A 22,755-nucleotide genomic window follows, 5' to 3' on the forward strand; every position below is an offset into this window, starting at 1 on the left:
TTCTGTAACGGCAGCCTTCCTCCTCTTCGTCTGAAGAGGAGGTGTAGCAGGGATCGGACCAAGACGCAGCGTAGTTTGTGCTCAACATGTTTAATAAAGACGATAATGTGAACACTTAACAAAATACAAAAATAACAAACGTGGCAAACCGAAACAGTCCTCTCTGGTGAAACGAACACAAAGACAGGAAACAACCACCCATAAAATCCCAACACAAAACAAGCCACCTAAATATGGTTCCCAATCAGAGACAATGACAAACAACTGCCTCTGATTGAGAACCATATTAGGCCAAACATAGAAACAGACAAACTAGACGCACAACATAGAATGCCCACCCAGCTCACGTCTTGACCAACACTAAAACAAGTAAAACACACAAGAACTATGGTCAGAACGTGACAATCCATGAGTTCATTTGACTGTGTAAGTAGAAAAAAGGCTTCATTGTCAAAATCTTGCACTATTCGTAGTCATATTTGACATAAGCTCATTGTTTATACATTATGTGGTCTACTGGGGCGTCTTAACCAAGTTCTCCAGACACCACTTAACCACAAATTTGTACTGTAATTTTTATTGCTCAGGGCCATTAATTTAAAGTCAATGACTCATTTCCATCAATATCTTCAATCACAAATACATACAGCGTAATTTCCTCATAACAACTTTAGATATTTGAAGAATGTGTGAAGCTACAGTAGGGACGACCTCCACCTCCACACAGTAATGCATTATTCATCCCGATGTAGGAGTTAGGGTTTAAGGTGAAAATGGAAGGCAAAGTTTGGTGCCGTGTCGCTGGGGTGGTAGATGAGATTGCTGCAACTGACAGGATATCACGAAGCCTGTTAAACGAATAAGCCACAGCATAAATAAATGTAAATGTTGGCAGAGGGCCCAGTGAGGGAGTTAGCCCCACACAGCAAGCAAGTGCTGCCTACCTGCCCAAGAGTCTGCATCCCTGACGCTCCTCTTTGAATCATGGATCGGGAAATCATCAAATTAGTATTTTGGCTTCATCACAAACTCAGTGGTGGGTGGGTACGTCATACCATCCTGATCTCTCATTGTGCTCTATTTTTTCCTCTCTCTCAGTACTTCTGGAGGGAAGGTCTTTGTTTACATACGGAGGCTTCATTTAAAATTAGGGCTATAATTGAATGAATTACAAGGTGGCGATGCTAAACAAGAGAAAGTCTCACAGATCAAGCCTAAGCATCAAGCAACAAATTAAAAGTGGGAGCTGTAATTGAGGTAGACACCCATAGACACCCATAGACATCTGTCTACCCACCCCTGGTGGGTAGACAGATCACACCAGTCAGACACCACACTCAATAGCACTTCTCATTTGTATCAGTCATTTGGAGCACTCAAGGAGGCTACTCCATTTCCTGTAGTCTGCCTATGCTCTGCAAAGTGGTTTGTACTTAAATGCATTGATTTATAAAAGGGCATACTGCATTGATGTTAACATCTGGACTCAAAGAAGCTCAATGAATTGAGAGGCAATTGACGACATTCAGTAGACACGAGAGTTAGCAGTTTACTCCATAACTTGTTTTATGAGATAGTGTTCCTGTAGCCTATAAGACAACATCTGTTGGAATTTATGTGCATGACTGATAAAAGCAGAATAGAATAGTCAGATTCCAGAAACATTACAGTCCTCCTTCAGACAGTCAGGAAAGGGGATTTATCTAGTATGAGAAAGTCTGCCTGCCCTATCTCAGTGTCATGACCTTCTGGATCCCTTCCGTCTGATTACCTTTCGCAAAGCTTGGTTATTTACTTTGTGCCATTCCCATGTGCAGTAAAGTGTGGAGACAAGGAGCTGCTAAGAGCTGGCTTAGCCCCAAGACTCCCAAGCCTCACAATTCGGAACAGAGGGCCGGCTGCGGGAGCGACACAGACAAGGTGTCCAGGATTCTCTGCCGACAGGAACGGTGCCAAGGGGACCCAAAGTCCACAGTTGTCAGACTGGAGCCTGGGCATCAATCGCTAGTAGGAGATCTGCTATGAAAGGTGCATGGCCCAATATTTGACTGTTTTCTCAGTGGCCGGTGTTTGGGGATGATGCCCACTGTTCAGACAGTTACTAATGACCTCTGTCTGCATCCCGTTCTGTCCAGGGAAACTAAATAATGGACGGAAGAGTTAGATGGGTCTGCTGGCCAGAGAAGGGAAGGGAGAAAAACAAAAGTAGCTGCCATCCTCTGTGTCAATCTAACATCTCAGCCTGGTCTCATAGACTAGACGTAACATAATAAATGTAAATCCGAGACACTCAAATTAGTACAGTATGATATGTTATGAATGGTATGGTTATATAAGACAGTGGTGTTTAACACGAACGTCTAGCAACCCAAAGGTTACATGTTTGAATCTCATCACGGACAAGTTTAGCATTTTAGCAACTACTTACTTTTAGCTAGTTTACAACTACTTAGCATGTTAGCCAATCCTTCCCCTAACCTTAACTCTTTAACCTAACTCCTAACCCTAACCTTAACCCCCTACCCTAACCCCTACTCTAACCCCTAGCCTAGCTAACTTTAGCTAGCTAACCTAGCTATTGTTTGCCACAACAAATTGGAATTCGTAACATATCATACGTTATGCAAATTAATAACATATTGCAGAAATTGCAATTAGTAACATATTGTACAAACTGCTATTCGTACATCTTTTGAAATGGATGATGGACATCCATAAATTAATACATATCATACGAAACGTACCAATTGGAGTGTCCAAGATTTACGTTTACTATGTTGCGAGTCCAGGTTGAGCATCTTGTGTCCTTCGTTGAAGAGAAATCTGGTAACTGACAACCTGTATTTCTCTGTTTGTCTGCGTCTGAATTATTAATGGGCACACAATTTCCCTGGAGCCATGGCACAGACATGTTCAGCTATTTTAATGGTCCATCTCCTTCACTGAGCCTTACTTGAGGAGAGGCGATGGAAAATCCAGAGAAACTCACGTCTCATGACAAATCCGTGGAATGAATTGTCGATATCCGTGGCTTGGTTTCCTTTTGGCTCCCCATTGCTGGCCATGCGTTTGTGTCTAAGGCCCATTAGAGGGGACTTGAATTCCAATTACCCCCCCTCAAAAATGGGATCAGCACTTTCCGTTTCGCCACTGATTCGCTGGGAATTCGCTGCCATTGCTCTGACTGAAGCACCCTCCACCAGAGCGTGGCTACCGCCAGAACATTTGACCGTCATTTCTCTGCTGGATGAGAGACAGAACGAGGGATAGAGGGAGAGAATCAGTGTGCCATCATCATCAACTACAGAGGGCCAAGTCTGCTCAGAAACTGATGGTGCTGTAACAGTAGAAGACAGAAAATAGCTCTGTATTCTATAAGATGGTAACAATTTTTTTTGTTGACAGAGATAGAGTGGAGAAGTATCAAGCATAAATCTTATGACATCATCTAATAATATATGCCATTTAGCAGTCGCTTTTATCCAAAGCAACTTACAGTCATGCGTGTATAGATTTTTATGTATGGGTGGCCCCGGGAATCAAACCCACAACCCTAGTGGTGCACCATTCTCTACCAACTGAACCATACAGGATCACTTAGATGATATCTACTCCTTTGTTCTGGACAGAGCGGTCTTCTGGGCAGGCTCCGTAGACGGGCACATCGCGCACCGCTCCCGAGCATACTACTCGCCAATGTCCAGTCTCTTGACAACAAGGTAGACGAAATCCAAGCAAGGGTAGCATTCCAGAGAGACATCAGAGACTGTAACGTTCTTTGTTTCACAAACATGGCTCACTCGAGACACGCTATCTGAGTCGGTACAGCCACCTGGTTTCTTCACGCATCGCTCCGACAGAAACAAGCATCTCTCTGGTAAGAAGAAGGGCGGGAGTGTATGCCTTATGATTAATGAGACGTGGTGTGATCATAACAACATACAGGAACTCAAGTCCTTTTGTTCACCTGACTTAGAATTCCTCACAATCAAATGCTGACCGCATTATCTACCAAGAGAATTCTCTTTGATCATAATCACAGTCGTGTATATTCCCCCCCAAGCAGACACATTGACGGCCCTGAAAGAACGTCATTCGACTCTATGTAAACTGGAAACCACATATCCTGAGGCTGCATTTATTGTAGCTGGGGATTTTAACAAGGCTAATCTGAAAACAAGGCTCCCCAAATTCTATCAGCATATCGATTGTGCTACCAGGGCTGGCAAAACCTTAGACCATTGTTATTCTAACTTCCGCGACGCATATAAGGCCCTCCCCGCCCTCCCTTTGGAAAAGCTGACCACGACTCCATTTTGTTGCTCCCAGCCTATAGACAGAAACTAAAACAGGAAGCACCCGCGCTCAGGTCTGTTCAACGCTGGTCCGACCAATCGGATTCCACACTTCAAGATTGCTTCGATCACGTGGACTGGGATATGTTCCGCATTGCGGCGAACAACAACATTGACAAATACGCTGATTCGGTGAGCGAGTTTATTAGCAAGTGCATCGGTGATGTTGTACCCATAGCGTCTATTAAAACATTCCCAAACCAGAAACCGTGGATTGATGGCAGCATTCGCACAAAACTGAAAGAGCGAACCACTGCTTTTAATCAGGGCAAGATGACCGGAAACATGACCGAATACAAACAGTGTAGCTATTCCCTCCGCAAGGCAATCAAACAAGCTAAGCGTCAGTATAGAGACAAAGTGGAGTCACAATTCAACGGCTCAGACACGAGAGGTATGTGGCAGGGTTTACAGTCAATCACGGACTACAAAAGAAAAACCAGCCCCGTCGCGGACCACGATGTCTTGCTCCCAGACAGACTAAACAACTTTTTTGCTCGCTTTGAGGACAATACAGTGTCACTGACACGGCCCGCTACCAAAACCTGCGGGCTCTCCTTCACTGTAGCCAACGTGAGTAAAACATTTAAACGTGTTAACCCTCGCAAGGCTGCAGGTCCAGACGGCATCCCCGGCCACGTCCTCAGAGCATGCGCAGACCAGCTGGCTGGTGTGTTTATAGACATATTCAATCAATCCTTATCCCAGTCTGCTGTTCCCACATGCTTCAAGAGGGCCACCATTGTTCCTGTTCCCAAGAAAGCTAAGGTAACTGAACTAAATTACTACCGCCCTGTAGCACTCACTTCCGTCATCATGAAGTGCTTTGAGAGTCAAGGACCATATCACCTCCACCCTACCTGACACCCTAGACCCACTCCAATTTGCTTACCGCAAACCCTGGGTCTCGACCCCGCCCTGTGCAACTGGGTCCTGGACTTCCTGATGGGCCGCCCCCAGGTGGTGAGGGTGGGTAACAACATCTCCACCCCGCTGATCCTCAACACTGGGTCCCCACAAGGGTGCGTTCTCAGCCCTCTCCTGTACTACCTGTTCACCCACGACTGCGTGGCCATGCACGCCTCCAACTCAATCATCAAGTTTGCAGACAACACTACAGTGGTAGGCTTGATTACCAACAACGACGAGACGGCCTACAGGGAGGAGGTGAGGGCCCTCGGAGTGTGGTGTCAGGAAAATAACCTCACACTCAATGTCAACAAAACAAATGAGATGATTGTGGACTTCAGGAAACAGCAGAGGGAGCAGCCCCCTATCTACATTGACATGACAGTGGTGGAGAGGGTGGAAAGTTAAGTTCCTCGGCGTACACATCACAGACAAACTGAAATGGTCCACCCACACAGACAGTGTGGTGAAGAAGGCGCAGCAGCGCCTCTTCAACCTCAGGAGGCTGAAGAAATTTGGCTTGTCACCAAAAACACTCACAAACTTTTACAGATGCACAATCGAGAGCATCCTGTCGGGCTGTATCACCGCCTGGTACGGCAACTACTCCGCCCATAACCGTAAGGCTCTCCAGAGGGTAATGAGGTCTGCACAACGCATCACCGGGTGCAAACTTCCTGCCCTCCAGGACACCTACACCACCCGAAGTCACAGGCAGGCCATACAGATCATCAAGGACAACACAACCACCCGAGCCACTGCCTGTTCACCCCGCTATCATCCAGAAGGCGAGGTCAGTACAGGTGCATAAAAGCGGGGACCGAGAGACTGAAAAACAGCTTATATCTCAAGGCCATCAGACTGTTAAACAGCCATCACTAACATTGAGTGGCTGCTGCCAACATATTGACTCAACTCTAGCCACTTTAATAATGGAAAAATGTATGTAATCAATGTATCACTAGCCACGTTATATAATGTTTACATACCCTACATTACTCATCTCATATGTATATACTGTACTCTATACCATCTACTGCATCTTGCCATCTTGATGTAATGTATCACTAGCCACTTTAAACAATGCCACTTTATATAATGTTTTCATACCCTACATTACTCATCTCATATGTATATACTGTACTCGATACCATCTACTGCATCTTGCCTATGCCGTTCGGGCATCACTCATTCATATATTTTTATGTACATATTCGTATTCATTCCTTTACACTTGTCTGTATAAGGTAGTTGTTGTGAAATTGTTAGGTTATATTACTTGTTAGATATTACTGCATGGTCGGAACTAGAAGCACAAGCATTTCGCTACACTCGCATTAACATCTGCTAACCATGTGTATGTGACAAATACATTTGATTTGATTTGATTATGGAAGAATGGGCTGCAATACATCATGTCCACCATAGCCCTCATCATCTAAAATCCTCCCAGGAGAATGTAATCCACCCAGGCCTTTACACTGTACAGTACTACTGTTCCTTGTCACCTAGGCCTAATGAAAAGAGCATATGACATGTTTGGATAGTCAATGACTCTCTGTTCAGTAGATGGGGCTATGAGTTAATGACTTTGCTTTGGGTGGTGCTCCATGAAAATGTCTGTTATATATTTCTGAAAGGGAGAATCAGACCAGCAGAGACCTAGGGCACATTCAGGGTGTTACTAAGAGTACTTCTAAGGCCATTTTGGTGCACTCACTGTGGTTATTAGTCACAAAAGCAAGAGTGACCAGCAGCCATCTTTTATGTAACTCTATTGTGATTCACAGCATGAGTAAGATAACTGATGAGACGTGAGTTGGGATGTCGCTCACTCTCTCACGCCATGTTGATAGAGACTCAAAATAGACTTGACAGTACTCTCTTCATTGAAATTCTGATGATCGGCAAAATGCTAATAGACCAAAACCGTTTTCTCCCACGCTGTCTTTGGTGTCTTTGCATGTGAAATCAGTTCCCGTTAACGTGTCTCTTATATCAACCCTACAAGCAACACAAGACTCTTTCAAGACAGTTTTACATACCTCTATGCACCGTAAAGAAAATCACACCACAAACTATCACCCTCAGGCACTTAAGGAAATCATGAATGTCATGGATATATTGGAATTAGTGGATATTTGGAGGCTTAAATACCCTGATCTAGTGAGATATACATGGCGGAGGCTTTATCAAGCTAGTCGTCTTGATTACTTTCTTATGTCATTCTGTCTGGCACTAAAAGTTTAAAAAGTGTTGATGGGGACAGAATGTGGTCTGACCATCACATAATTGGCATATATATTACTCTAACAGAATTTCCATGTGGGCAAAGATATTGGACATTTAATCAAAGCCTACTGGTTTTTAACTAGGACAGAAGAATTTATAACTGACTTTTTCCGATATAACATAGGCACAGCAGATCCCCTTATTATATGGGACACTTTTAAATGTGCCTTTAGAGGCCATGCAATTCAGTACTCATTTATAAAACAAAAGCAATTTAGGTCAAAAGAGTCCATGTTAAAAAAAGAAATTGAAGGGCTAACAGTACAGATAGACAGCAATAAAAACTGTACCTTAGAGGCTCAGAGTAAGATAGAGGAAAAACAACAAGAAATGGAGGAAATTATTCAAGAAAGATCCAATGTAATATATTTAAAAAATTGCTAGCACAGACTAGAATATGTTCCGGGATTCTTCCGATGCCATTGAGGAGTACACCACATCAGTCACTGGCTTCATCAATAAGTGCATCGATGACGTCGTCCCAACAGTGACTGTACGTACATACCCCAACCAGAAGCCATGGATTACAGGAAACATTCCCACGGAACAAAAGGGTAGAGTGCCGCTTTCAAGGAGCGGGATTCTAACCCGGAAGCTAATAAGAAATCCCGCTATGCCCTCCGATGAACCACCAAACAGGCAAAGCATCGATACAGGACTAAGATCGAATCGTACTACACCGGCTCCGATGCTTGTCGGATGTGGCAGGGCTTGCAAACTATTACAGACTACAAAGGGAAGCACAGCCACGAGCTGCCCAGTGACACGAACCTACCAGACGAGCTAAATTGCTTCGAGGCAAGTAACACTGAAACATGCATGAGAGCACCAGCTGTTCCGGATGACCGTGTGATCACGCTCTCCGTATGTGAGTAAGACCTTTAAACAGGTCAACATTCACAAAGCCGCAAGGCCAGACGGATTACCAGGACTTGTACTCCGAGCATGTGCTGACCAACTGGCAAGTGTCTTCACTGACATTTTCAACCTGTCCCTGACTGAGTCTGTAATACCAACATGTTTCAAGCAGACCACCATAGTCCCTGTGCCCAAGAACACTAAGGTAACCTGCCTAAATGACTACCGACCTGTAGCACTCACGTCTGTAGCCATGAAGTGCTTTGAAAGGCTGGTCATGGCTCACATCAACAGCATCATCCCAGGAACCCTAGACCCACTCCAATTTGCATACCGCCCCAACAGATCCACAGATGATGCAATCTCTATTGTACTTAACACTGCCCTTTCCCACCTGGACAAAAGGAACACCTATGTGAGAATGCTATTCATTGACTACAGCTCAGTGTTCAACACCATAGTGCACTCAAAGCTCATCACTAAGCTAAGGACCCTGGGACTAAACACCTCCCTCTGCAACTGGATCCTGGACTTCCTGACGGCCGCCCCCAGGTGTTAAGTGTAGGGAACAACACATCAGCCACGCTGAACTTCTACACGGGGGCCCCTCAGCGGTGAGTGCTCAGTCCCCTCCTGTACTACCTGTTCACTCATGACTGCATGGCCAGGCACGACTCCAACACCATCATCAAGTTTGCCGATGACACAACAGTAGGCCTGATCACCGACAATGATGAGACAGCCTATGGGGAGGACAGAGATCTGGTCATGTGGTGCCAGGACAACAACCTCTCCCTCAACGTGATCAAGACAAAGTAGATGATTGTGGACTACAGGAAAAGGAGGACCGAGCACGCCCCCATTTTCATCGACGGGGCTGTAGTGGAACAGGTTGAGAGCTTCAAGTTCCTTGGTGTTCACATCACCAACAAACTATCATGGTCCAAACACACTAAGTCATGAAGAGGGCACGGCAAAGCCTGTTCCTCCTCAGGAGACTGAAATATTTGGCATGGGTCCTCAGATCCTCAAAAGGTTCTACAGCTGCACCATCGAGAGAATCCTGACTGGTTACATCACTGCCTGGAATGGCAACTGCTCGGCCTCCGACCTCAAGGTACTACAGAGGGTAATGCGTACGGCCCAGTACATCACTGGGCCAAGCTTCCTGCCATCCAGGACCTCTATACCAGGCGGTGTCAGAGGAAGGCCCTAAAAGTTGTCAAAGTCTCCAACCACCCTAGTCATAGACTGTTCTCTCTGCTATCGCATGGCAAGCGGTACCAAGTCGAGGTCCTAAAGGCTTCTTAACAGCTTCTACAACCAAGCCATAAGACTCCTGAACAGCTAATCAAAGGGCTACCCAGACCCCTCCTTTACACTGCTGCTACTCTCTGTTTATAATCTATGCATAGTCACTTTAACTTGACCTACATGTACATATTACCTCAATTACCTCAACTAACCGGTGCCCCCGCACACTGACTCTGTACCGGTACCCCCTGTATATAGCCTCGCTTGTTATTTTACTGCTGCTGTTGAATTATTTTTACTTTTATTTTCTATTTTCTGTTATTTACTTCACACTTATTTTATCTTTTTTTCTTAAGGGTTTGTAAGTAAGCATTTCACCGTAAGGTAATAATAACCTGTTGTATTCCGCGCATGTGACAAATAAAATTTGATTTGAATTGATTTGATTTGAAATTACAGAGGAGGAACTTCTTGATGCAATTAAACCCTTTAAGTCGGGGAAAACTCCAGGGATGGATGGCATACTATTGGAGGTATAGCAAACTTTTTTTGATATTCTCAGAGGACCATTATTAGCATGTTTTAGCCACTCCTATATAAATGGTAGATTACCAGACACTCAACAAGAAGGTCTGATTTCATTTTTATTGAAACAGGATCCAAGTAGTATATATAAAGGCCCAGTCCATTAAAAAAATTGGAGGCCTCTTACACTTGTGTTGTGATACAAAAATTATAGCTAAATGCTTGGCACATAGAATTAAAAGGTTTTGTCAGATATCATTCATCCTAATCCGACATGGACGATACATTGGAGATAATATAAGACAAGTTCTGGAAACAATAGAAAACTATGAAATATCTGGGAAACCAGACCTGATTTTCATAGCTGACTTTGAAAAGACTTTTGATAACTCTACTCTACTCAACAAATTGGATGCAGTCTATCACAGTGCCATCCGTTTTGTCACCAAAGACCCATATACTACCCACCACTGCGACCTGTACGCTCTCGTTGGTTGGCCCTCGCTTCATACTCGTCGCCAAACCCACTGGCTACAGGTTATCTACAAGTCTCTGCTAGGTAAAGCCCCGCCTTATATCAGCTCACTGGTCACCATAGCAGCACCCACTCATAGCACGCGCTCCAGCAGGTATATCCTGTTGATGATAGGGGGCGCTATTTACACTTTGGGGGAAAATCGTTCACAATTTAAACGGCCTCATACTCAATTCTTGCTCGTACAATATGCATATTATTATTACTATTGGATAGAAAACACTCTCTAGTTTCTAAAACCGTTTGAATTATTTCTCTGAGTGAAACAGAACTCCTTCTGCAGCACTTTTCCTGTCAGGGAGTGAGATTTCATAAATCCATGTCCCTGTTCTGAGATCAGTTTATAAGTCCCCATGCAAGATATGAGGGTACATGCACTGCATACGCCTTCCTCTAGATGTCAGTAAGCGGTGAGACTTTGAATGGAGTCGATTGCGCAATCTGGGAACTTATATTAGACGTGGAACCGGAAGTACCGTTCTTTTCAACAGTGCGCTTGGCGCATGAAGACATCAGAATGGCGTCCTGCAAACGCTTTCGTTTTAGAATTTCTATATCTCCAGTCATGTTTTTATTCGTTATAGGTGTTAAAGACATCATAAGGTAGTTAATTTAAACCGACTTATAGCAGTTTATAGCAGTTTATTGCGATTTTCTGGGATTTCTTTGCCATGCGCTTCACGAGTTGGACACCACTCCAGTTGGCGGCTAACGTTTAGCGGCTAATTCGACCGGACAAGAGGACATCTTTCAACCCAAAGACGATTGTTTTGAAGAAATGACACCTTGCCCAAGATTCTGATGGAAGCTCAGCTAATAGTAAGCAGTCTTTATGCTGATAATTCATTGTTCTGTTGAAAAATGTCAAATGCATGAAACGCAATTTCCTGCAGTGTAGCCTAGCGTTATCGCAGCCTGTATTGCGCAGTAAGGTTAATTTTAAAAATGTAATTCGGCGATTGCATTAAGAACTAATTTGTCTTTCAATTGCTGTCCAACCTTTATTTTTTAGTCAAGTTTTGGAATAGTTTTCGATAAGAATAGGTGTCTTTCCAAGATGGCGCCGGACATATTGCTTGACGTTATGGACACTGTTTTCATTGTCTAAGTACGATTTGTGCCGCTAAATATGCACATTTTCGAACAAACTCTATATGCGTTGTGTAATATGATGTTATAGGACTGTCATCTGAAGAATTCTGAGAAGGTTAGTGAAAAAATTAATATCTTTTGGTGGTTTATACGTAATGGCTATGTTTGGCTTGAATCAATGCTATTGTGAGCTATTGTGATGTTTGCTATTGTGCTAAGCTAATATAACGTTATATTGTGTTTTCGCTGTAAAACACTTAGAACATCTGAAATATTGTCTGGATTCACAAGATCTGTGTCTTTCAATTGCTGTACGCTGTGTATTTTTAAGAAATGTTTTATGATGAGTAATTAGGTAATACACGTTGGTCTCTATAATTGCTCTGGCTGCTTCGGTGCTATTTTTGACGGTAGCTCTGATGGTAGCTGCAATGTAAAACTGATTTATACCTCAAATATGCAAATTTTTCGAACAAAACATAGATTTATTGTGTAACATGTTATAAGACTGTCATCTGATTAAGTTGTTTCTTGGTTAGTTTGGTTGGTTCTTGGTTAGTTAGGTTGGCTTTGTGCATGCTACCTGTGCTGTGAAAAATGTCTGTCCTTCTTTGTATTTGGTGGTGAGCTAACATAAATATACGTGCTGTTTTCGCTGTAAAACATTTTAAAAATCGGACATGTTGACTGGATTCACAAGATGTGTATCTTTCATTTGCCGTATTGGACTTGTTAATGTGTGAAAGTTAAATATTTCTAAAAATTATTTTTTGAATTTCGTGCTCTGCCTTTTCAGTGGAATGTGGGAGGAGTTCCGCTAGCGGAACGCAGGGGCTAGACAGGATATCTCACTGGTCACCCCCAAAGCCAATTCCTCCTTTGGTCGCCTTTCATTCCAGTTCTCTGCAGCCAATGACTGGAACGAACTGCTAAAATCACTGAAGCTGGAGACTCATATCTCCCTCACTAGCTTTAAGCACCAGCTGTCAGAGCAGCTCACAGATCACTGCACCTGTACATAGCCCATCTGTAAACAACCCATCTATCTACCTCATCCCCATGCTGTATTTATTTATTTATCTGGCTCCTTTGCACACCAGTATCTCTACTTGCACATGCATCTTCTGCACATCTACCATTCCAGTGTTCAATTGCTATATTGTAATTACTTCGCCACCATGGCCTATTTATTTCCTTAACTCCCTTATCTTACCTCATTTGCACTCAATGTATATAGACTTTTTGTTTCTTTTTTCTACTGTATTATTGACTGTATGTTTTGTTTATTCCATGTGTAACTCTGTGTTGTTATATGTGTCGAATTGCTATGCTTTATCTTGGCTAGGTCGCAGTTGCAAATGAGAACTTGTTCTCAACTAGCCTACCTGGTTAAATAAAGGTGAAAAAAATAATAATAATAAAGTACAACTGGAGTTTATATATTATATAATGGTTAAAGTTATGAACAGTAACCCTAGGTGTAAAATAGTAAATAATGGCTACATCTCAGAAAGTTTTAAACTGTCAAGAGGAGTAAAACAAGGTTGTCCACTATCAGCATATCTATTTATTATTGCCATCGAAATGTTAGCTGTTAAAATTAGATCCAACAATAATATTAAGGGATTAGAAATCCATGGCTTAAAAACAAAGGTGTCATTGTACTGTACACTGATGATTCATGTGTTCATGTTTTTTAAATTCACAATTAGAATCCCTCCACAGCCTCATAGAGGATCTTTTCTAACCTCTCTGGATTAAAACCAAATTATGATAATTATATGAGCAAAAAATATTCCATTTTTATTTGGAATGGCAAGCCAGACAAAATTAAAAGGGCTTATTTATATAACGCATATGAATTCGGAGGGCAGAAATGATTAAATATTTAAGCATTAGACCTCTCACTAAAGGCATCAGTCATACACAAGTTATACTTAAATCTGAAACGGTTCTCTAGTAAACTAGTAAGAATGTCTTACCCCATGTTCAAGAATGGCCTTTTTCCCTTTCTTCAGATAAAAAAGTGTAATATTTGTAAATTATATCATAAATAGGACTAGTGGAGTTGTCACACATGCAGTTAACACAGACATATTGTAACGCTCGTCGTCGGTGGAAGGAAGAGTAGACCAAAGCGCAGCGTGGAAAGTGTTCATGATATTTAATTTACAAGAAACACTCAAACAAAATTAACAAATCCAAAAACGAAAGCGCACAGTTCCGTCAGGCACAGACACTAAACAGAAAATAACACCCCACAAAACCCAAACGGAAAATCACAACTTAATATACAGTATGATCCCCAATCAGAGACAACGATAGACAGCTGCCTCTGATTGGGAACCACACTCGGCAAAACAATAAAGAAATAGAAAGCATAGATTTTCCCACCCGAGTCACACCCTGACCCAACCAAACATAGAGAATTAATAAGGATCTCTAAGGTCAGGGCGTGACACATATGGAAATGTCTGCTCTATCCAAAATTATAACCAACTAATTGCAGCAGTCCCACAAAAATGGAAGCGGCAAGTGGAAGGGGGAAAAAGTAAGGAACTTGTCTGTCCGCCCTGCATTAAAGACCAAAATCGGTTAAAGAAAATTGTGATGAATAAAAATATATACCAGTTTCATTTAAGGACCAAAAAATTGCAAAATAGTTGGGAATAGATTTTCGATGTACCAATTCCATGGCACATGGTTTATGAATTGACACGTAATGAAATTATTATACAAAATTCTTGCAACCAATAGAATCTTATATATTTGGGGGATACACTCTTCCCAGCTCCTCTAGATTTTGCTGCGAGGAGGCAGAGTCACAAGATAATATATTTTGGTGCTGTCCATATGCAGCTCGTTTTTGGTCACAGGTCCAGGAATGGCTGAAGAATTGCAACATTTACCTAGAGCTTACGCTGCAGGTAGCAATACTGGGTGATTTGAAAAGTCATAGTCAATCGATCAATAATATAATAATTATTTTAGCAAACAATTGTATCTTTAATTTACAATCTGTAGAGACTATGAGAATAGAAAGGTTCAGTACTTTTGTGAAGCATCACAGCACAGTTTAAAAATATATGGCAAATAGAAATCCAATATGGATGGTGTTAAGAGATAGATGGGAGGGGTTGAATGGAGCTGAAGGGTGGGACTAATATTAACAAGATAACAAATGTAAAACATACGAGGTCTGTAAAATGTATATAGGTTCAGAACTTTTGTGAAATAGCACAGTTACAAATATATGGCAAATAGAACTGGATGTACATCAGCAATAGAGGAAGGCCAGGACTAAAAACAAACAAAATATAACTTGTGTCTGTACAATGTGTATAGTATGTATAAGCTGGAAGTATGTTGGGGATTAATCAGAATTAGTTGGGTAACATAGATAAGATGTTTTATTTTCATAATATGCTTGTGAGATACTTGTCATTAGAATGTTTCCCTTTGAACTATAGGGTTGGAAGTTGCAGTTATCCCTTCTCAGCTAGGGCTCAGTCACTTGGGGCCCAGAGAGGGGAGAGGTCAGGCTTGTCTTCTTATGGGAATGTGTCTGTAACTATTCCTAAACCATGTGAAGGGATGGCGTGATTAATGGGGAACCAGTTAGTTATCTCCACAATGTCTGTACGCCAGTCACTCCCTCCTTTTCCCATTGGGGGGAGGAGTATGGCAGTGTCTGGAACCATTGTATTACGCCTCTGATGTTGCCCTTCTCTTGACCTAGTATATTACCTAGAGGCTCACTCCCCTCTGTGAGCTTGTCCAGGAGGGAGGGTATTTGAGATGGGAGTATCTAGAATTGACAATTGATATATGCCATTGGATGAGGTAATGTTTTGGTACTAGGGAGTACCAAGAACGAGAAGTAGAACCTCGTCTAAGAGACCAAACTGAACGATAATTTATAGCTAATGCTATCTGGCTATGGGATACTCCTCTTTCAAGTAAAAGGCCCTTTGTGAAGTTCCTAAGGTCTGTGGTTCGTCATGTAAGTTGAAAGGGGTGTATCTTGGCTATAAAAGATACTAAGAATTGTTTTGTAAGCACTCTCAGAGAATTCATTTATAGACACTGAATGGATCTGAGAGTCAAAGGGCTATGGTGAAGCTCATATAATTAAAGATGGAGTTTAAAATATAACTCTGACTGGTGTGTGGTTTGCTCTCTCGTCATTTGGTAATACAGGAAATTGCCACGACAAGTAGAAGCCTAAGTGTTGTTGTCTATTAGCTTCCTCCAATTGGGGGAGCCGTGGTAGGGTTTGTGGGGAAAAATAAAGGAAGGTATATTCAAAAAAAAAGTGTGTATGTGTATGTAAAAAATATATATATATCATATTTATATATATATATATATATAAAAAAAACATGTCTCTTATCCAGTGATCAAAATCCTGAATTTGCAAATGGATTGATTTATCTTTCTACCCACACAGGCCATCTTTGCAGCCTCACCATTTCCCCCCATCGCATCAATCATGCTTACGTCCCATAATGCAATCAAAACCTTAATGGTGGACAATGCTGATGCTGGAAATTTTTCTTGCAGGCATAAGAGTACACGTAAACAAGTGTGTTAGTTAGGGTATAATCCGAATGTAGGGATGGCGCTTTGGGAAGTCTGTTGCCTATACGTCAGCTCCCAATTGATCACATTTTCAGTAGCAGGACACACAGGCATGCTATTTTGACAGCTGTCCTTGTCTACATGTTTCTATTTCCCATTTCCTGTTATTGCCCAGACATGAACGCCGGATCCCACCCCGCATACGTAAAGTAATATATGGCAATACATGTATATTACTTATTGTTTTGTATGGACATATATGGTGGAAACATATATGCCCATATATGCTTATATATGTTTCCACACATATAAGTACATACATGTCACATATACAGTATGTTGAAACATAAAAGAATAGGCCGTTTTCATATACAGTACCAGTCAAAAGTTTGGACACACCTACTCATTCAAGGGTTTTCTTTATTTCTACTGTTTTCTCCATTGTAGAATAATAGTGAAGACATCGAAACTATGAAATAACACCTATGAAATCATGTAGTAACCAAAAAAGTGTTAAACAAATCAAAATATATTTAATATTTTAGATTCTTCAATGTAGCCACCCTTTGCCTTGATGACAGCTTTGCAAACTCTTGGCATTCTCTCAACCAGCTTAATGAGGTAGTCACCGGGAATGCATTTCAATTAACAGGTGTGCCTTGTTAAAAGTTCATTTGTGGAATTTCTTTCCTTAATGCATTTGAGACAATCAGTTGTGTTGTGACAAGGTAGGGGTCGTATACAGAATATAGCCCTATTGGTAAAAGACCAAGTTCATATTATGGCAAGATCAGCTCAAATAAGCGAAGAGAAATTACAGTAAATCATTACTTTAAGACATGAAGGTCAGTCAATCCGGAGAAGTTCAAGAACTTTGAAAGTTTCTTCAAGTGCAGTCACAAAAACCATTAAGTGCTATGATGAAACTGGCTCTCATGAGGCCACCACAGGAAAGGAAGACCCAGAGTTACCTTTGCTGCAGAGGATAAGTTTATTACAGTTACCAGCCTTAGAAATTCCAGCTCAAATAAATGCTTAACAGAGTTAAGACACAGTAACAGACACATCTCAACATCAACTGTTCAGAGGAGACTGAGTGAATCAGGCCTTCATGGTCGAATTGCTGCAAAGAAACCACTACTAAAGGACACCAATAATAAGAAGAGACATGCTTGGGCCAAGCAACACCAGCAAATCAAATCAAATTTTTATTTGTCACATGCGCCGAATACAATGATCTCCGCATGTGTGGTTCCCACCGTGAAGCATGGAGGAAGAGGTGTGATGGTGTGGGTGTGCTTTGACGGTGACACTGTCTGCAATTTATTTAGAATTCAAGACACACTTAACCAGCATGGCTACCACAGCATTCTGCAGCGATACACCATCCCATCTGGTTTGCGCTTAGTGGGACTATAATTTTTTTTACAACAGGACAATGACCCAACACATCTCCAGGCTGTGTAAGGGCTATTTCATGAAGAAGGAGAGTGATGGAGTGCTGCATCAGATGACCTGGCCTCCACAATAACCCAACCTGAACCCAATTGAGATGGTTTAGGATGAGTTGTACCGCAGAGTGAAGGAAAAGCAGCCCATAAGTGCTCAGCATGTGGGAACTCCTTCTATACTGTTGGAAAAGCATTCCATGTGAAGCTGGTTGTGAGAATGCCAAGAGTGCGCAAAGCTTTCATCAAGGTAAAGGGTGGCTACTTTGAAGAATCACAAAATATTTATATTTGTTTAACACTTTTTTGGTTACTATATGATTCCATATGTGTTATTTCATAGTTTTAATGTCTTCGCTTCTATTCTACAATGTAGAAAATTATAAAAAATAAAGAAATACCCTTGAATGAGTAGGTGTGTCCAAACTGAGTAGGTGTGTCCAAACTTTTCACTGGTACTGTATAATTATGTCCCTTCTATGTCATAATAAGGACGGACCCCAGAGAGAAGTGGTATTGTGATGAATGCACCAGCCAATACAGGCAGTGGTGTGGAGAATGGTTCTGTGCCGTTTCACTAACACACTGTCGTAGTTACCTTCAGACACACACACCTGCCCTCATACACACCGACACACTCCATATCTTGACAGCTCTGAGGAGAGCAGCAGGGCTGTTGTGAGTGAGGGAGCTTCCTAGAGGAATAGGTGGGGCGCTGTGGCTCTGTGGTACGGTAGCTAGACTAGAGGTAGAGGTAATTACCATGCACACCACAAGGCTCTTTATTATGAGCATACACTGCAATGATGCAACTCACTCTAGCGTGAAATTGAAGAACTGACATAGTATGTTTTCATCAACAACAAAAAATATTTGTCAGCTTTGCAGAGTTCAACAACAAGTTTGAGTCAGTCAGAGAACTAAAAGGACGTTGCATGTTGATGGTTTAGAATGATTATGTTTAGCTTATCGTTACAGAAATATTGAAGACCAATACACACTCTACTCTTTTTTTGTGTAGGGTCTGCTGCCATGTGTTAGAGAGAAATAGAGAGACTTTCCTCTGATATAAATAACGGATGTCCAGGAAACACAGAGATGAAGAGGTTGGGAAAAAGTGTCAGCAAAAATAAATATCAGGGAAGGAGAAACAAAACAGCAAAACAGCTCACCACATCCTGCAGTTATTCCAGCAAACTTCCAAAACACCTTTCAACGTCACTTTATTGGTGCAATAATGCTTGCACGTGAATCTACAGGGGAACAGAGCAGATGCAAGGCTTCTGTCAAATATGAAGACAATGCTCATGTTTTTATGTCTACCTTACAGATGCTTACTTAACCCATCTTCCATTTTACATTTTACATTTTAGTCATTTAGCAGACACTCTTATCCAGAGCCACTTACAGTTATCCATTCATCTTAATATAGCTAGGTGGGACAACCACATATCACAGGCATAGAAAGTACATTTTTCCTCAATAACGTAGCCGTCAGTAGAGTCAGAGCTGGGGGGGGGGGGGGGTCGAGGTGAAGAGGAGGATTATTTAAGATACTGTTTGAAGAGGTAAGGTTTCAGATGTTTATTCGGAAGATGGGCAGGGACTCTGCTGTCCTAGCTTCAGGGGGAAGCTGGTTAAACCATTGGGCTTGGACTGGAATGAAGGGTGGGAGGGCCAAGAGACTTAAGGTGGTAGAACAGAGTGCTCAAGTTGGGATGTAGAGTTTGAGCCGGAAGGGAGGGAGGGAGGGGCAGTTCCTCTTGCTGTTCCGTAGGTAAAGCACTATGGTCTTGTCGTGGATGCAATCTTCGACTAAAAACCGGTGGAGTGTGCGGAGGACTGGGGTGACATGAAAGAACTTGGGAAGGTTGAAAACCAGACGGGCTGCTGCGTTGCAGGGGTTTCATGGCACAAGCATGTAGCACAGCCAACAGCGAGTTGCAGTAGTCCAGACGAGAGAGGACAAATGCCTTGATTAAGACCTGCGCCGCTTCCTATTTGAGGTAGAGTCGTACACTATGGACGTTGGGGAGCATGAACCTGCAGGAGCGAGTCATTGCTTTGATGTTTGCAGAGAACAACATGGTGTTGTCCAGGGTCATGCCAAGGTTCTTGGCACTCTGGGAGTGCGACACTGTGGAGGTGTCAACCGCGATGGAGAGGTCTTTGAGCGAGTAGGTCTTCCCTGGGAGGATGAGCAGCTCCATCTTGTCGAGGTTGAGCTTGAGGTGGTGGGCCAACATCCAAGTTGACATACACTATATATACAAAAGTATGTGGACACCCCTTCAAATTAGTGGATTCAGCTATTTCAGCCACACCTGTTGCTGACAGGTGTATAAAATCCAGCACACAGTCATGCAATCTCGATAGACAAACAATTGAGAGCATCCTGTCGTGCTGTATCACCGCCTGATACGGCAACTACACCGCCCACAACCGCAGGGCTCTCCAGAGGGTGGTGATGTCTGCACAACGCAAACCCCAGAGGGCAAACTGCCTGCCCTCCAGGACACCTACAGCACCCGATGTCACAAGGCCAAAAAGATCATCAAGAAATACAACCACCTGAGTCACTGCCAATTCACCCCGCTACCATCCAGAAGGCGAGGTCAGTACAGGTGCATCAAAGCTGGGACCGAGAGACTGAAAAACAGCTTCTATCTTAAGGCCATCAGACTGTTAAACAGCCATCACTAGCACAGAGAGCCTACTGCCTACATACAGACTTGTAACCATTGACCACTTAAATAAGTGGAACACCAGTCACTTTAATAATGCCACTTTAAAAATGTTTACATATCTTGCATTACTCACCGCAAAAAAAGAAACGTCCCTTTTTCAGGACCCTGTCTTTCAAAGATAATTCATAAAAATCCAAAGAACTTCACAGATCTTCATTGTAAAGAGTTTAAACACTGTTTCCCATGCTTGTTCAATGAACCATAAACAATTAATGAACATGCACCTGTGGAATGGTCATTAAGACACCAACAGCTTACAGACGGTAGGCAATTAAGGTCACAGCTATGAAAACGTAGGACACTAAAGACGCATTTCTACTGACTCTGAAAAACACCAAAAGAAAGATGCCCAGGGTCCCTGCTCATCTGCGTGAACATGCCTTAGGCATGCTGCAAGGAGGCATGAGGACTGCAGATGTGGCCAGGGCAATAAATTGCAATGTCCGTACTGTGAGACACCTAAGACAGGGAGACAGGACGGACAGCTGATCGTCCTCGCAGTGACAGACCACGTGTAACAACACCTGCACAAGATCGGTACATCCGAATATAACACCTGTGGGACAGGTACAGGACGGCAACAAATCCCTCCATCAGTGCTCAGACTGTCTGCAAAAGGCTGACAGAGACTGGACTGAGGCTTGTAGGCCTGTTGTAAGGCAGGTCCTCACCAGACATCAACGGCAACAACGTTGCCTATGGGCACAAACCCACCGTCGCTGGACCAGACAGGACTGGCAAAAAGTGGTCTTCACTGACGAGTCACGGTTTTGTCTCACCAGGGGTGATGGTCGGATTCGTGTTTATTGTCGAAGGAATGAGCATTACACCAAGGCCTGTACTCTGGAGCGGGATCGATTTGGAGGTGGTCTGGGGTGGTTTGTCACAGCATCATCGGACTAAGCTTGTTGTCATTGCAGGCAATCTCAACGCTGTGCGTTACAGGGAAGACATCCTCCTCCATCATGTGGTACCCTTCCTGCAGGCTCATCCTGACATGACCTTCCAGCATGACAATGCCACCAGCCATACTGCTCTTTCTGTGCGTGTTTTCCTGCAAGACAGGAATGTCACAGGCTGACTACACCGCTCGCATCGCATGCGCGAGCGTTGCAAAATAAATGTAGAAATCTATATTATTCAATTATTGCGCACGCCAATGAGCGTCTGCGTTGCCAAGGGCTAAAATAATAATAATAATAGAAGTCAGTTCTATTTCTGACGCAGATCACGCTGCAAGTCCTGCGTCTCCCATCTCCTCATTGGTTTATAGAAGCAGGTACCCACGTGCCATCTCCTCATTGGTTATACCCACGTGGGTGACTGAAAGACGAAATAGGTCAGTGGCGGTAATGCACCTAATTTATGAAGTTGCCAATCGCAATATAAAGTCAAGAGTAGAAAAAGCCTGGAAGGAGGAGAGATGACTAGAAATGATTCGGTTGACCGTTTTATGTGTGGATTAATTGGTGGAGTAGAGGACCTTGTGCACTTCAGGTAAAATAACAACTCAATGTTTATATGCTAGGACAAATTAGCTAGCAACAGCAAGCTAGCTAAATAGGACAAATTAGCTAGCAAGTGCAAGCTAGCTAGCTAAATTACCATAAATGTTTAATGCTTTTCGACCTGTCCCCAAATTAATATAATTGGTTCAGAGTTTGTTTTGATATTTCAACCTGTGTGTTGTGATCGTGTTTGGTGTGGGGGGACAAAATACATTTATGCACGATGGCGCACGATGGTGCACGGGCGCAGTCGGTTTGGGTTCCATATCAGTGTTCTGCCATGGCCAGCGAAGAGCCCGGATCTCAATCCCATTGAGCATGTCTGGGACCTGTTGGATCGGAGGTTGAGGGCTAGGGCCATTCCCCCCAGAAATGTCCAGGAAATTACAGGTGCCTTGGTGGAAGAGTGGGGTAACATCTCACAGCAAGAACTGGCAAATCTGTTGCAATCCATGAGGAGGAGATGCACTGCAGTACTTAATGCAGCTGGTGGCCACACCAGATACTGACTGTTACTTTTGATTTTGACCCCCCTTTGTTCAGGGACATATTATTCCATTTATGTTAGTCACATGTCTGTGGAACTTGTTCAGTTTATGTCTCAGTTGTTGAATCTTGTTATGTTCATACAAATATTTACACATGTTAAGT

General features: G+C 42.7%; 1 protein-coding gene across 1 annotated transcript in view; it reads right to left on the bottom strand.

Annotated features, from left to right (window-relative positions):
- The window catches only part of LOC120028459 (CXADR-like membrane protein), a 156,347-nt gene extending 136,288 nt beyond the window's left edge, over nucleotides 1-20,059 (bottom strand). The window contains exon 1 of the mRNA XM_038973669.1: nucleotides 19,957-20,059. Coding sequence (XP_038829597.1) covers nucleotides 19,957-20,059 — 103 coding nt within the window. The remainder of the gene's footprint in view (nucleotides 1-19,956) is intronic.
- Between the last annotated feature and the right edge of the window lie 2,696 nt (nucleotides 20,060-22,755).

Source organism: Salvelinus namaycush, chromosome 34 (assembly GCF_016432855.1).
Source record: "Salvelinus namaycush isolate Seneca chromosome 34, SaNama_1.0, whole genome shotgun sequence".
Taxonomy (NCBI): Eukaryota; Metazoa; Chordata; class Actinopteri; order Salmoniformes; family Salmonidae; genus Salvelinus; species Salvelinus namaycush.